The sequence below is a fragment of the Falco rusticolus genome, chromosome 5 (genome assembly GCF_015220075.1).
Source record: "Falco rusticolus isolate bFalRus1 chromosome 5, bFalRus1.pri, whole genome shotgun sequence".
Classification (NCBI taxonomy): Eukaryota; Metazoa; Chordata; class Aves; order Falconiformes; family Falconidae; genus Falco; species Falco rusticolus.
This window is the reverse complement of record NC_051191.1, coordinates 46,810,035-46,826,802: the sequence shown is the minus strand read 5'-3', so window position 1 is coordinate 46,826,802 and position 16,768 is coordinate 46,810,035. Positions and strand designations below refer to the sequence as shown.

Sequence of the window (16,768 nt, the reverse complement as noted above, 5' to 3'; positions counted from 1 at the left end):
GCCATGCGTAGGTACCCTAGTTCCCAGGTCTTGTGGCCAGGTTAGGTGGCTCCCTGCTAGCTTGCCATCAGGCATTGAGTCCTCTCCTCAGGGCACGTTTAACACAGCAGGTCTCAGATGCTCAAGGGTAGCCCCACACCAGCACTGTGGCTGCCCCCTGCAGCATAGCCAGCAGCCTGGGAAGATTTCTATCCTATGCTTTTCATCATCACACACGACAGGAAAATAGATGGCTACAGCCGTATGTGAAGCCTCAGTTTATTCATTGCAGGTGCAAGCCCATAGCTCTTGAAAAGTTGCAGTAAGTGTAGTACATCACCAGAATAAAATACATTTGTTCTGGAGCAATGATGTCCATAGCACATTTTTATGCACACAGCTTTTCTGATTTGTGAAGCACCTGCTCTAAAAATGCCCTTGTTATACAGGAACCTGTACCTCACATATGATCTGCAAAAGAGAGGAGAATTAAGTGTAAAGATTAATTTTGCTTGTGGCAGAATGAAGGGGACCACAGCAGTTACTGCTCCCCCCCCCCCCAAAAAAAAAAAAAAAAAAAGAGTAGTTCAGAATATTAAATGTAGGCTGATACCATTGGCACAGACAAAGAGAAAACAAGCAAAGCTCTGTATAAAATATCCACCCATTTCAGCAAGAGTCTGAATGTTTTGTGTTTGGAAGCTCAGGAAATTCAGTTGAAACCACACTATCATGACAAAGCTGTCTTTCACGCATGAGGAGACTAGTGAGCCATCTCTCTACTATCTGTATGAGCTCCTAGGCTAAACAGTCAGGTCCTTTGGGGCACTTGGGGAAACCACACTGAGTTTGAGTAGAACGGCCACCCTCAGGCAAGGTCCTGGAAAGGATCTGCTCTCTACCAGAGGACCACAACTCTTAAAGTTCATCCTGATGCCTGTGGTCGTGACCAACACCCATATTCATTTCCAGTGATCCCAGGGAGAAAGCTGTTGGCGAAATGGGTCTTGATTCAGGGATGTGTTCCCTCCTGTACTTTTCAATGTATGGTTCAGCCACTTCCCACACCTGTGAAACAAGAAAGTGAAACAGCAGAGTCAGGGGTAAAACAAAAAGTCAGGTAAGACATCAGTGCACAAGTCCAGGAAACCCTGTAGAAAAGTTATCAGGATGGAGGTGAGAATTACAGACCTACGCAGACACGCTGTACGTGATCAGTAGAGGCAGAGAGGCAGGCAGAGCGAGGTTTAGGGATGAATGTGTGGATGCAGTTGACAGTGAATGGGAAAAGATAAAGCTCCAGCAGGACAAGGTGAAGGGACACAAGGTGAAAGCATTGTGTCTTGTTACCAGGTTAATGCTCTGTGTGCAATAGTTGGGAGAGGATCACTGTCACGCTGTAAAACCACTTGGTCGTGAAGGAGGTGGCGAAGCAAAATGCCAGCTGACACGGACAAAGAAAAAGGGGAGGGATTGGCAGCTGGGATTTAAGGCAGAAAAGAAAAATTTTATACAGTCTTTTTTGTCTCTTCTCCTGTAAGGGCTGCGGGGAGGGGGGGGGGGGGAAGGCAAGCAAGCTGTCTTCTTGTTTTCTTCTCCCATTTGCTTACTCTCCTCAATTCTTCTGTTATTTACATTTGACAAACAAATAAAATAGATAGATCCTATAGCTGCACAAACATTTCACCACTGCTATCCCCTCATGCACATCCTCTTATTGCTTCCAGACCATGCCCAAGTGCCTCAAGGCTGGGGAACACTCAGGATCACCATCTGGAAAGATTGCCAATTTCTCTGGGCCTATAATCTCTGGTTATAGGACCCTGCTCTCAAACAATTCAAAGTTGGACCCATGTCTGGACCCTGCCAGATTTAAAGTTGTTTATTACACAGGGCAAATTCAGGAACTGATTTCTAAATCTATCCCACCAAAACTAAGGAAAAGCAAATCGCAGAGGATCTGCTGGGTTCACCCCAGGCAGAAGAGTGCATTTAGCGAGGCCTGCCACTAAATGCATGGAGAGGTATTTCCAAAACAGAGCTGCAGCGTGCTCCTCAGGACAGTCCTACCAGATGTGCCAAAAATCAACACCTGCCTTCTGCTCCACGAGCAGCCTGTGAGCTGCTTCGATATCTGGGGCCATGAAGCGATCCTTCATCCAAGGCCTGTAACGAGACACATGGTGAACATTGGCCAAACATTAACCACCACTGCCGGCCCCCAGGCTCCAGCCGGGTAACCTCTGGGGGAGGCATTTATCTGATCTTACCTCACAACAGAACGCACAAGGTCATAGACCTTCTCCAATGGGGTTGTCGTTCTCAGAGGGCGTAGGAATTCAATGCCCTGGCAGGCAGCAAGCAGCTCAATAGCCAGAACTAGGAAAACAGAAGAGCAAAAGGGATTTTCGGCAGGTACAGCTCAAGGCGAGGTCTCCCTTTTAAAGCTATCCCTGGTGTTTGCTCTGGCTAATATGATATGGTTTCAGGCAATGTGAAAAGAGCAGTGGATCCACACACCCTAGAAAGGCAGCCCAGCATCAATGACCACCATAAATCAGAAAACCTCCTTAGGCCTGAGTAGAAAGGGGTCTGAGCTATAAAAGTTCTGCCTATGAAGCTTGCAAGAGCCTACATGATAGCACCAGTAAAATTACAGAGCTTTGGAAGAGACTCTTCTGTCTGGAGAAGTTTACACCACTATCTGCACATCTCATACCTGATCATTATTGTCATTAGTTCCTCATTTTCACAAGCCAATTCACCCAAGGAACTGAGTGAGCCAACTGGATATAGGACACACTGTTTGTCAGCGTGTTTTTGAAACACATGGTTTCTCAGACTCGTTTCTCTGCACAGAAAAAAGTGTTTCTATAGAACTAAGTCTTCAGAGCACTCAGATGTATAAACCTAAGTAGGCAAGTGAGTTCAGTATTTGTGTGCCATGTATTACTCTGCTCTTCCACTAACAGCTGACATCTGTAGCTAAGGACACCATCTGCCAAATAAATAAATACAAAGCAAGAGAACAATCTGTCCTTGTAAGCAAGACAGGAAAATTTTTCCGAGTGTCCTGCAGTAAGCAGTTTTTTTCCCATGAAAAACACTTTATGCTAGATTTACCTAATTTCTGTTAGGAAGATCCAAATGCTTGTAAAACTATGTACTCAATATAATATTTTTAGATAGCTCTTTCAGATGGCATTAACTTCTTTTTTGTTAAAATACAGAGAAATGGCATGAATATCTTTGTCTAGTGACAGACATAAGGTCTGTCTGGAAATCAGCATCTTAATTTTACCTTGTTCCACGTGTTCAATAACTCTCAAAGCTTTTCTGGCTGCCCATCCTCCCATGGACACGTGATCCTCTGTAGCAGCACTGGTTGAGAGAGAATCCACTGAAGAGGGGTGGCACAAGGCCTTGTTCTCAGAAACTGCAAAAATCCAGTGCAATGAATGTAGGACAGAATAGGCACAAGACAGCAGAAGCAACGGCCAACCTGGAGCAAAGAGCCTGTCCACCACCACAGGTCCAACTATTGCTCCTCTTTTGAGGATGCATCCATTTTTTACCTGGACTGAGTAATTTGTGATAAACACCTTGAAAACTACTTATTGCCTCTGAAAACAGTAACCAGTATCCATCCTCAGGTGCAAATATTAACCAAATGTAGAAAGACTACTCGCTCCTCCCCCCACACCAGGATTGGGTTGCTCTGGCTCAAAGGCCTGATGGAAAAGAAGAAAAAGAATGGACAGCACAACTGAAATACAAGCCTGGTATTGCCTGTCACTCCAAGGCAACTCTTTGAAAAGGGCATCGGTTCCCTCTGTTTTCGGTCACAGACACTGCCCCTCCCCTGGCTTCAAGGAGAGAGTAGAGCTCAACATCTGGCCTCTTCTCATCAGAGCTGAGGCGCCTACAGAACTTGCTCCAGGAAGATGCAGGAGCAGGACACAAATCCTCTCCCACCCTCCTTGCCTCTCTACGAGGCTGCCCATGACCCTCCTCCAGGCACACACACCCCTGAGGGTGGGAGTGCTCTGGCTTTGAAAGCCAGTTGCGAGACTTGGAGCAAGTCTCTCAAGCTGCACCTAAAGGCAGGGAGAATTTGGCTGCAGGAAGGGCTATAGGCACCATCCGGTGACAATCTGAGGCTGAGAATCGCTCTTTAGAAGAGAAGAAACAAAGTCTGTATTCAGTGCTCTGGCTGCACACAGAACTTTTCCTTCTGAACCCCAACAGGATGCTGCGTGACACCCTCACCAAATTAGGTGTTTCAGAAAAGCAGTGAAAGCAACAGAGAGTTGGTGACACCAATTGTAAATAGGCTGGAGTGACACAGTCCAGGGCCAGATCCCAGCTGGCACATTCAGGCAGGTAACAGCAGGTCCCAGAGAGACTGCGTGTGGCTACTGCAAACAGTTCGGTCCGGCAGGCACGGTGCTACCAGCGAGAAAGGGAGACACATCCAGTGGCATTGCAAAACATCTGCAAATGTTTTGCAGCTTTATCTATTAACCCTGGGAGTTGGTTAGCTGGTACACAAACACCTTAGAAACCGGCAGTGAGACCTTAAAACTATTAGTAATACCTTGTTAAAGCAAAAAAAAATAAAGAGAAAAGGAAAAAGCTCTGACTTCACTTTTAGATAAATTCCTGGGTATTTTGACCAGGGAAAGATGATTTTAACCCATAGACTCCTGGTGTCAGTGCAGCGATGAGTTAGGAAGCAGAGCTGTCATTTTCATTCCCTGCAGCAGAGACCACAAACGCCCCAGAATCTTTTGCTCCAGATTGCAGAAGTGAGCTGTGAAACCTGAAGCCAAGCAACAGCTAAGGCCTGAAGCTATCCAAAACTCTGCCAAACCAAAAGTTTCCAGTCTTTGAAGGGGACAAGCACTTCAGCTCCTTTTCCAGTCCCACTTCCCAAAATGGCCTCTGGGCAGGGTACCTTTATTGTATCAATTTAGTTCATTGGCTTTTTTTCTGCAGGATGTTTATCTACTCATTTATCTGACATCATCTGTTCCTTTGTCTGTTTGCATCTCTTATGACTTGCCCTCTGTTCATAGCACGTTTATCTTTATGTTGGCTCGTACTTTCCTGAACCTATGAACTGTAAAATCCCAGCAGCCAGCAGGCTTCTTGTTGCCTTAGTCATTGAGTAGCAGAGGAAAAATGTACTAATGCTTATTTTTAGTGTGCTTCCAAAACCATCTCTGGGAACTCCAGTCTCCTGAGGACTGTGGAGTCTGATGTTGATGTACAGACCTGGCTGTTAAATGGAGACCCTGACTACCAAGGGTATCAGGCCCAGCTTTGAGACAAGTGGTGTCCCCATGCTGGTGAGAAGTGAGGGAAAGAGCTATCACCTGCTTACAGACCATAACTATTCTAGCAGGTTCTACCTTCAGCAGAACAGCTCAGACAGATGTATGTGTGTTGCATGCAGTGTTTGCTGTTAATTACAGCCCTAACTGAGCTGATCTGCAGGCTCCTGTGTACACAGCTGTCACTGATTTCAACCCGAGCTCTTATGACGGTGACTGTAAATCAGAGCACTCCCTGCAAATCCCATACAGATGCAAGCAGGCAAGCATCCCCACCAAAGTCCACCTAAGGGTTTGCCTGCTCAGAGCACTAAACTTGCTCATGGGTGCAGTGCAGAATAAAGAACCCCGAGCTAAAATAATTGCAGCTGCACTCACCACTCAAACTCTGCAGCCAGACAGCACAAAGCACGTGGAGAAAAGATGGAAAACAGGAGTGAGATGCCTTTGTATCTACTATCAAATTACAACTGCCTCAATATAAATTGGGTCTTTCTAGCTTTCTCTCTTGATGATACTGCTCAAGCACTCACCCAGGGCAGCTGCTGTGCAGTGTGCAATCATGAAGCCAGAGTTCAGACCACCTTCAGTGACTAAAAATGCAGGCAGTTCGCTGAGTGAGGGGTTGCAGAGCCTCTCAATTCTTCTTTCACTAATTGCAGCAAGTTCATGCACACCAATTGCCAAGTAGTCCAGAGCCTATAAAAGAAGATCTTGTTAAACCAAATGACAGAAGAAACAATCAAAAAACCCAAACAGAAACTAAGGGGCTTGTTTGTTTGTTTCTCCAAATACTTAATTACCTTTGCAGGATATTCACCATGAAAATTTCCTCCAGAAATAGTCTCTGCTCTTTCAGCAAACACCATCTTGACAGAGAAGTTAAGGCACAAACATGAGTGAAATATAGTTTACATGACAGAGATCTGTCAATAATTGGAATATCTTAATTGTAGGAATGTTTGTACTAATAGGCTTTTATTTGCAAGCACATTATGTTACATCTGCATGTTCACTTTTAAAAAAATGAAGACTCAATCTCAGTTCTCCAAATCTACAGATACAGTTTTGACACGTGTATTTCCAAATAGGCTACACAAAATGAGGTCTCTGATCAAGGTGGGGAGGGGTGCAAAGAAACACATGTTCAGACCCTAGCATAGTTTCTCAGCTCCTTGGTATATTCTCTCCAATGCTGTCTCACAAACGGAGTTTGTTACTCACTGTGCAAAGAGCCAGTCTCACACACAGAGCTGAGATATCACTTACTGCATGTCTGCACAGAGATGGGTGCTAGGTGGTACATCCACAAAGCTAGCCCACCTCTTAACACAGTAAAACATTTTATACATTTTGAACAATTGTTTACAATTATGTTTAGTCACATATTTTCTCATTGGTTCTTATGAGCCTCACCTCCATTTAAAGGTACAGTACTCTTTTCACCCTGCATGTTCAGTGGGGAGGGGGCTTTATTAGCAGGGAGCTTTCTTTCCTCGAGGGGGATCTTGTAGTATGCTAATTTGGATAGTTTACAAATAGTTCAAGTAATTTTCTGTTTGGTCTCATTAACCACTTGGCTCTCCTTGCGCTTATCTTGTTACGCCCCAGCTTGACGTATTTATGGTGTCTATCCCTTCTCCCAAGGCTATGTTTCATTAACTACGTGTATCATCATCTGTTTTTCAAATTCTTTCATATTCATTATAGATATTTACATAATTTGTCTGAATATCAAGTTTTGATCTAATAACAGAGCCAGTTGACTACATCCATGGTAGATACAATATTAGACAGGTTACAAACAGTAATGCTTATCAGCAATTGATAATGATATTACATATAGGATCACTACACGGCTGAGGGGAACCCAGCCTTGCTCAGTACTAGCGCAAGAACTGTGCACAGAATTTACCAGGCTGAGCCACGATGAGGCTGACCAGCCACATGTCTTTTGTCTGCCTGCCCTGACTTGAGTGCAAATCTTGCTCTGTAAGTGCAGGTTTCACTCATTCGGCATCAACAAATTTTCATATGACAAGTCACCATCTGTCTACGTCCATGTGGTTGCCAAGTCCCATCTATCTACATATTCAATATAAGTGTATAGAATTTAATCTAGGAAACCATTAACATGCACCAAAGCATATGCACACGTGATTTCCTTGCCCCAACACACTTGCACGCACCAATGCAGACATGGGGAAAGGAAGAGAGGTTGATGTTGCAGCAAATCAGTTATTGACTAAAGCCAGTTATGATTTTTTTTGCCTCCTATGCAAATAATTATATAGACAAAAAGGATAAAAAAGGCCAAGCAAAAAATTACATAGTTATAAAGCCATCAAAAAGATACAGGGTTGTCCGTGGCACTATTGATTTCAGTTGTCATTATGTCCTTCACAAAAGCAATTGTATCATTTACAACTCCATGGACCTGGAAAAAAAAAGACATTAGCACCTGAACTTAGTATCTACACTTAGTTAATCTTCAGAACGCTGAGCTGCAGGCACCCTCTTTCCCATCACCTCAGTCTCTACATCCACACATGAAGATGGACTTGGATTTGCTCTTTACATCCACACACAAAGATATTCTTATATTTGCTCTTAAAATCAGGAGCACCAGTGTGGGACACTGCCCATCCTAGACACCTGAAAGACTGTATTTACTATTATTATGGCAGTAGGGCTAAAAGGGGAATCTGAATATGTCATTCTTTGTTTGGGTTGGTTTACCCTAAATGGAAGATAAGATACTTAATCAGTGGCAGAACTGTTATCAGGGGAGAAGTAGCCCTACAAAGTCCACATAGAAAACAGAACCTCTCATTAATTAATGGAAGATAATTAAATAGACTGATTTAATAGCTTTGCTCATGTTAAAACTCATAGGATTGAGTTCTTCCAGTATGTTTGAGGTACTACACTCTGCCTGCTTCTGCAAACACCTTTCCCCAGTTCATGGTCCTAGCATCAATGCAGAAGAAATGTCCTACAAAGCCTGCAAGCACACAAACCAGCACCTTCCCCCTGCTTCTGACACCTGGCCTCTTCCAGACTGAATACAGCTGTGTTAGATGCTGCCCGATGGGTGTGTGCACAGGATCAATGAAAAGTCTCCATTAACACTAACTTCAAAGTGAGGGAGAAGCAAAATAAAATGGCTTCCTCTAATGGAGTCAGACAGCACATAACAGTATTTCTGAGGTAGGAGCTTCCCCATCATTTATCTACTGCTACGAAAGGGAATAAAAGTCAGTTCTTACCTGAGGGCAGCAGCGCATTGTGTATGCATCCTGCACTCGGTCACAGAATCTGTGGCTCTCTAGAAGGAACAAGGGAGGAAAAAAACAAGTATTCCTCACATAACCATGAGGAACCTGAGCATACAGGCTACGGTTGAAGAACCCAGCCTGTCCCGGTAACCTGGAAGGGTGATGGTTGAGATTGTTCACCTGCTATTTCTGATGGATGATGGTCAGAATCTAGAAGGGACCTGAATCGAAATGCCACTTCAGCCTGCCCTCGATGTGGGCGCACTGCGTGGATATCTAGCACAAGTCAAGACTGTTAGGTTTTGCCTCTCGTGTCAACAACTGTTACGCAAACAGAGAGGAACAGCCCAGCACCCACCAGTGTCAAAGGCCCTCGTTGTACCCTTCAAGACTTCAAGTGTAAGGGCAGCAATTATGTCAGCTTGTCTAGCTATAGCACTGGCTCTTTCAACCGCTTCACATCCCAGCGAGGTGATCATTTGTGTCCCATTGATGAGAGCCAGACCCTTCAAAAAGAGAGCAGACGTTAAGCAAACCCCTTGCAGCTATTCCACACACTGTGACAACTCCCCGTATCTGTGATAATTTTCCTCTCACATGAGTGAGTTACAGACCTTCACTCGGCTTCCTGGATCATCCTGAAATCATGATGTGCACAGTTTGACTCTTTGCTATGTAAATTGTCAGTGTTCATGACCCTACTAAGTCACTTATATACACCCTTGGAGCTCCAGTAATTCTAAGCAAGAGGTTTATTTCATGTTATTTAAAGCTTAAGCAAGAAAAGTACAGGAAATTTGTAGTCTTTTTCAGTTCTTTGGAAGTGGAATGCTATATTTATTTCTGCTTAAGTTATTAGTTAAACCATCTCACCTAGTTTTAATGATCTAGAATTCAGATACCTAGTTCAAGTCAGTCATCTGAGCTCCTGTTATGGTCAAAAGGCAGATAGGTACCTTGAGAAGGCTTCTTGGACAGCTGTTTCAGGATGATATATGTGTTTTCTGGAGATGCCTGTCTCTCCACCAACTACAGAGCCAATTTAAACATCCAAGTATGGGTCTGACATTTCAAGTCAAGTAGGGTGACACTACAAGAGGTGAATCCCACTCCTAGTAATACTACATTAATATCCTTCTGGAGCTTAATTTAAAGCAACTGTTAATTCATTTCATGCTTAAATTGTAAGTATGAAGCAACTAGTGACGGACTGTGCTTGTTTTCCATCAGCTGACATTATACTTTTTTACCTCTTTTGGTTTCAAGGCAATTGGTCTCAGACCATGGGCTTCCAGGACCTGTGGAGGAGTTTAATGACAACAGAATCAATGAAAAATATTTTTCAGTAATTCAATTACCAAAATTTTTAAATCTTAACTGTTTCCATAAATAAAAATATTAACAAATTCCTTAAGTGATGGGAGAAATAGAGCTCTGTATCACAAACATTTAAAATGCTTTTTTTTCTGCTGGGCTAAATAAGGGACAACATTTTTTGGCTTCCAAACTAATGCTTCATTTCCCAGTGCCAGTAAAAGAAGGCAGCAGGAGCACTGAAGTGAAATACCATCACAGCATATTAACACCTACTGTGTATTTAGGTGTTGGAAGAGCCCAGGGTAGGGCCATGAAGATGCTCAGAGGGCTGGAGCACTCTCCTGTGAAGACAGGCTGAGAGAGTTGGGGCTGTTCAGCCTGGAGAAGGAAGAGAAGGCTAAGGCGGGGGGTGGGCCTGAAAGAAAGCTGGAGAGGGACTTTTTCCAAGGGCATGTAGCGATAGGACAAGAGGGAATGGCTTTGAACTGGAAGAGGGTAGATTTAGATTAGATATTAGGAATAAATTCTTCATTGTAAGGGTGGTGAGACACAGGAACAGGTTGCCCAGAGAAGCTGTGGATGCCCCATCCCTGGAAGTGTTCAGGGCCAGGCTGGATGGGGCTTTGAGCAACCTGGTCTAGTGGGAGGTGTCCCTGCCCATGGCACAGGGGCTGGAACTAGATGATCTTTAAGATTCCTTCCAACCCAAACCATTCTGTGATTCTATGATGGGAGAGAGTAAGAGGAGAGAAGGCTGGAAACACCTTGGGAAGGTAGTTCTGCCAACACCCTGCCTCATAGCAGGTTTGGCTTGGCATAAACTGTTCCTTTATAAATGATTCCCTAACCTTTTCTACAGAAAATCTCCAATGACAGAGGAGTCCTCCTCAGTTTATTCTACACGTCTATTCTATAGGGCAATTGCTCTTCTGGGAAATGGAGGGACAGTATAACCTTGATTCTGACTAGAGTCCTCTCAACCTTTCCAACTGAAGAGGTAATACATCTCAGAGGTGTACAACTGTAACTTCTGGTCCTAAAGGTCCAGGACACACTGGCCTGCTTCCTCCCTACTCCTCTGCTTGTGTAGTTCTCAGTACTTCTCCAGCCTAGAGTGATGGTACAGCTATCAATCCATGAATAAATCTGGTGTTCAAATATTCTTGGATTGAAGTGATAGCTGTAGCAGAACATGAAAAACTGAAGGGGCCAGACTTGGAGATATGCAACACTAATTCAGTCTACTGATGTATTCGTGACAGAATTAATTAAAAATTAATTCCATCATAATCATTCATTGTAATGCTAGTCAATTTATCAAAAATTAAATGTGCAAACCTGTGTGCTCGCTTAAAGCCATTATAAAATCAGTATAAATTTTACTGATAAGTTACCACTTCCAATAAATCTCCAGTCATCCTCAGCATCTGAAGTTTTGAATTTGTGAGGTGACACTGGGTTTGTTGGAACAGTGTTAATGTTCATAGAGCTGAAGACACAGTAATAGTTCTTTCATAGCTGGTATCACACCCTGTCCCTCTCTCCAGGTCCTAAGTGATGTTACTGTGGTACCTTGTACTGCAATACTATAGCATGATACCTCTTTAGGACTTAATAACATATTAATAACTTAATAACATAGCTGCTCCACTGACATGTAAGGTCAGTTATTCCATTCTCATGGATCCACCTTCCTCAAGGTAGAAGATGAGCTGCCAAAGGCAACCTAGTCCCAGTTCAAACTGGTACAAAAAAATCCAGACTTTAACATGTTATTAAACTGAACAAAAGCTCTTTCTCTCAAGGCTACATGCAATTTGGCAAATGAGCCAGCAAGCAGAAAAAAGCAATCAGCTGCAGGAATCTTACGTATTTAGCATCAGCCCAGCCACTCTTTGGGGACCACATCTTTCCCTCTCCAATTAATCCCAGAGCAAGATGAGAGAGGGGGGCCAAGTCTCCGCTGGCTCCAACTGTCCCTTTCTCTGGGATATAAGGAAGGCAGGACGCTACAAAGAAAGCAAAAACGACTCCTGTTAGAGCTTCCCCTCGATACACTCCACGGAAAACAGAGAAGCCAGCACATGAATGCGGTCACAGTTAACATCCTGCAATCATAGCCAATGGCACCAACATGACTACTCTTGCCGCAGACTGGGATTTGCCCCTGCTCACAGGCTAGCTGCAGTTTATAAAGAAATCAACCCCCTTCTGCACTTAGTTCTGCATTTAGTTTTAGAATGGGGGGACCAGAGCCAGGGGCAATTGCATCTACAGCCACATAAGCCAGGCAGGTAAAACATCACTCCTCTCAGCTCTCTGTTGCAGGGTGACCATCTGGTGTGGACAAAGCTACCTCCTGCTAAACACTGGATTACTGCTAGAAACCATCTTCAAGCCCTCTTGCCCCATCCTACTCCTCTGAGCACTGAATGAGTGGAAATGAAGAAATGGAGTCCAGGGAACTGCAGAAAAAGCAGGGACGGGACCAGTCTGCTTCTCTGCTTTTGCAAAGCTAAACACTGAATTGCAGCTCCTTCACCCACTGCGGGAGGAAGGAGGTGTAACAGAGGGCAGCACAGAGCCTGTAATCTTTGGGCCTCAGGTATATGCACATGGCTCTTCTCTCACGCATGGTCCATAGCCTCAACAACCTTCCAATCTATGGTTTATGAAAAAAGAGAAGGAAAGTTGAAGCTAACACTCTAACACAGAGAGAGGGTGCTCTCTGCTCATCACTGCTGCACCGGCATGCTTTAGCAGAGGGACCATCAATGGACATCTGCTAACGAACAGCACAGCCACCCCTTTGGTTTCCGTGCTGCAGCGTCCAGCAAGGCCACCCAGCTTTAACACCTATGGCCATCTGACTTGCTGATTAGCTGTGCAATTCTGTGTGGCTGCCTTGTAGCCCTTGCTTACAAACACTTGTGTAAGTCTCAGGGGGTCTACTAACAAAAGCAGGTGCTGCTCAAGCAGGTCTAGTTGGCAAACAACAGCACATGCAGTTTTCTACATGGAAATCACCCCCATGCCCCGCCACAAATCCCAGCATCCCTAATGACAGTGGCACACACATCAGCACACACCCAACAGGACAAAAGTTAAGAGATTTGAGCCCTTGTAGAAGAGCCTGCCCAGAGTCAAGAGTCATGCTCTTGGTCAAGCTTAGTCTCAAACCTGACCTCTCAGAGGCTCATTTCCCAAACTTCTGCCTGTTGCTTCCCTTTCTCTCAGCTTCTCCCATCAGTTCTTCTCATATCCCAAGTTCTTAAAGAGAGGAATGGTCTCCAGTTGTAAACTTGTACAGCCAAGCTCTGGTCTTACCAAGTTGAAAGACCAACATCTGTAGCTTGACCTACTGTGCTATACCCTTTAACGAAACAGTTAAAAGAGAAATAAAAGGGCAAAAGGGGATTTTCTTTAAACATCTTTTTACCATTGAATGCTTCAATAACTTGCTGGAGCGTTTCTAGGGATATTCCACTGTATCCTTTTGCTAGGACATTGATTCTCAGCGCCAATAGCATGCGAGATCTCTCTGGGCTCAAAGGTTTCCCCACACCTGGAACAGTAACCCTCTTGGTTACTAACCCACTACCAACAGCAGCAGCAAAGGGAAACATCAAGCCATTTCTCATTACCTGCAGAATGCGAACGAACCAAGTTCACTTGAAGCTCCCTATGAAAAAAATATATGTAAAACGTCAAATAAATTTCATCAGGTTTTATTTTGCACAAAACAGGGAAATACTGAAGCAAGGAGCCCTCTCGTCTAACCACAGAGTATAAATGTACAGGGTTGAACTGCTCCCTCTTCTTCCCTTGCTGAAAAGAAAGGACAGAGAAAGCCACGCACACAACTTACCTCAGCTTACTGTTTGGGATGACAGTCCTGGCAAACTTCCCAAATCCAGTGGTGATTCCATAAACAACTGCAAGAAACATACACTGCTGGTTAAGGAGGGAACCTGATGAAGTTTTCTAAACAATTAATAGTCAGAGATAAAAATAGTTACCCGTCTGTTCCTTTACAATCCTTTCAATCACTTCTCGTGATTGATTGACTTTTGCTTCAGCTTCAGGCGTAAGCTAAAACATGAGTAGTTTAAATATTAGTGTATCTGTCGTTATTTAACTGTAGAAAGATAAACATGTAATTTTTAGCTGCATTTGTTCGGAATCTTTACCTTTATCTTGTAGAGCCCCTTTCCTAAATTGACCAAGTCCTCCGTTGTTAAGCTGTTGCCATCTAAAGAAATATACTACACCAAAGAACCATCTTTTAGTTTGGGATATGCATACATATAAAGTTGCTTAATAATCAGAATTAAAAAAAAATAATATCAAAACTCAATCGTAGGAAGCTTGCTCATGCTCACCTGTAAGACAGGAACTTGCTAACAAAAACATAATAAGCACAGTATAATTTGGATTCCTAGACCCAGCCAATCTAACAGCCCCTGCTCTTGTGAACATTGCAGTGGCTCAGCTCTCAGCATGTTCTGGTGAACAGCAGGATTCGTTACCGAGTTGTAAAATCATTGGCAATTCCTACCTGTTCTGGTTCTCGGTATTTGCTATATCTGAAAGTTCTGTAAAGGAAAAAAGAGGGCAGACAGGATTTCACAGGTAGTGACCATTTGATTACAGCTGGCAATGTGTTTTAAGAATGGAGTAACTCTAAAAGAACAGAGAAATCTAGAAAATTAGAAATCTGGAATTATAAAAAATTCACAAAACGCTCAAAAAAGGATACAAATGAACTCCTTCTGGCTGAGATGGTATGAAATCTGGAGACATTATATCTCCTTCTATAACTAGAAGAAATATGCAGAATAAACACAAATGGGATTAAATTGCATTCTACACATAATTTGATTTGTTTTTCATTACAATACACAGCAGTAAGAATTCTAACTTGCAGTTACCAGCCCTGAACATATTTTTGTGCTTTCAGGAAAATAACAAAGGAGTATATATTTATTTAAGGTACTCTAAAGGCAAAAGCAGAACAGCCCAACCCAAACATATACTATATATGACATCATATACAGATGGTGTATATAGAATCCTGTACCTTCTAAACCTTGCATAGTTCTGTTCCTAAAAATTACATATTCTTAAAACACTTTGGCATTTTTCCATAAAAATTGTTAGATACTATGTCAGATACAATTTTAGATAAACTAAGCCAGTTTGCTGACTCAGATGCCAACGCAATCACTCTGCAATGTGTTGCTTGAGGTTTTGCTTACCAACTTCAACAAATTCATTGTCATCGAGAGCATCCTCCACAGTATCATCAAGATCCAGCAAGCCAAGCCCCTTGCACCTTCGAATATAAAATTTTACTTCTTCCACTGAGGCGAATCCCCCGTTGTCAGGTTTGTTTTTCATGTACCGTCTCACAGCTTCCTTTCCCAGCCACCCAACTGTGTTCTTGCAGCTTAAGCACGGCACTGCCAGCCATTCCCCTCGGACATGCACAGTGTATCTCGGCATGTTTTCCTCTCCAAAATTGTCCCTTGACCAAGAAGGGCTGCAGCGTGCAGCAGCCTTACATTTACCACGCGATGGCCTGGAGAGCAGTGTCCAGCTGGAGTCCAGTGTTGCAATTGGGCAGAGGCAAAAATCCACCCTCAAAATCCCCACCTTTGTAAATAAGCAAGATCCATGTACGTGGCTGACTTCATCCAACCAAACCAAACCCAGGGAGCACACCCTTTTCATGGAAAGGCAACCCCCTCCCCCAACCATTGCCACAGGAATTTTTTTCCAAAGATCACCTCAGGAATACATAAATGAAAATCCAGGAGCTGGAGCTTATGTACCAAGCATAGATAAATAAATCAAACTAAGCTGACATGCAACTGTCCTAAAAACTGAAGGGTTTAGCAGGAGTTAAGAGCTGTCACCTGGCGGTAGATCACAGTAGTGAAGACTTCCATGAGGGACCAGGCTGGAAGAAAGTCACCCCATTATTATGGGTTGGTTGTGGCTGCTAGGATTGAAAGGAGAATGTATTATAGTACTTTTACATCTCTGCAGAGCAGGATAAAAGCAGGCCCACTTTGCTCAATCCCATGCTGAAGTTTGAAAACATAATTTTGTATTGTAGGTGAGGAAAAGATTCATGAATTTCCGTTACCCTTTCATTATGCTCTGGAAAACGCTGCTAGAACAGGTAGCAACAAACATAAGGCCACACCTGCACACTACTGAGCCTCGTGCTGCTGTATCATCCTCCTTTTGCAGGCAGATGCGAAGAGGAAAAGATGGGGACAAGTATCTGTCAGATGGTGCCAGAACAGTTTAGCAATAACCACGTCTGCACTGAAGCTGAAAATACTTTTGTCTTTAAAGACAAAGCAGTAACACCTCGTAGTCCATGCCATCCTCAAAAGCGTTCCCAGCAAAGGGAACACTATGAAGAGCACTTACCTGGGGTTGAACTATTCTAAGGAATTTTAACTCAAGACCTATCAGTGGGAGTCTCTGTGTGGGAGACACTGCCCCAGCAGAGCAGGACGCTACCAAAAGCCATGCATGCCACTTTTTTCTTTTCCCAGCTCTAACAGCAAGAAGCCAGAATTACCTGGCAGCACGAACTCCAACTGCCAAATCACTATATATGATAGATTGGCTTTTACAACAAAATGTTGCCACAAAACTAGTAACGTAAAACATTTCTAAAACAGGGCACAGGAGTTCTCATTGCAATCTGACAGCTTGAACCAGAACCTGTTAACACCAGATACCCTCCTCCTACCAGAGCCCCACCCGAGAGAATCCCCAATCAGGTGATGCTGTAGCAGAAACCTGGTTAGATTTTGGAATCACATCAAAGAAATTTCT

The 16,768-nt window shown here is 43.6% G+C and overlaps 1 protein-coding gene across 1 annotated transcript; it reads right to left on the bottom strand.

Annotated features, from left to right (window-relative positions):
• Positions 1-226: 226 nt before the first annotated feature.
• Positions 227-15,540, bottom strand: HAL (histidine ammonia-lyase). Its single transcript, XM_037389102.1, has 20 exons — positions 15,169-15,540; positions 14,670-14,730; positions 14,469-14,496; positions 14,101-14,175; positions 13,930-14,002; positions 13,779-13,845; positions 13,555-13,592; positions 13,350-13,475; positions 11,780-11,919; positions 9,844-9,891; positions 8,952-9,099; positions 8,774-8,869; positions 8,585-8,643; positions 7,672-7,752; positions 6,119-6,184; positions 5,849-6,014; positions 3,281-3,415; positions 2,250-2,358; positions 2,076-2,145; positions 227-1,047 (listed from the first exon to the last, which is right to left on the bottom strand). The coding sequence occupies exons 1-20, from the start codon at positions 15,413-15,415 to the stop codon at positions 898-900; spliced, it is 1,983 nt and encodes a 660-aa protein (XP_037244999.1). The 5' UTR covers positions 15,416-15,540; the 3' UTR covers positions 227-897.
• Between the last annotated feature and the right edge of the window lie 1,228 nt (positions 15,541-16,768).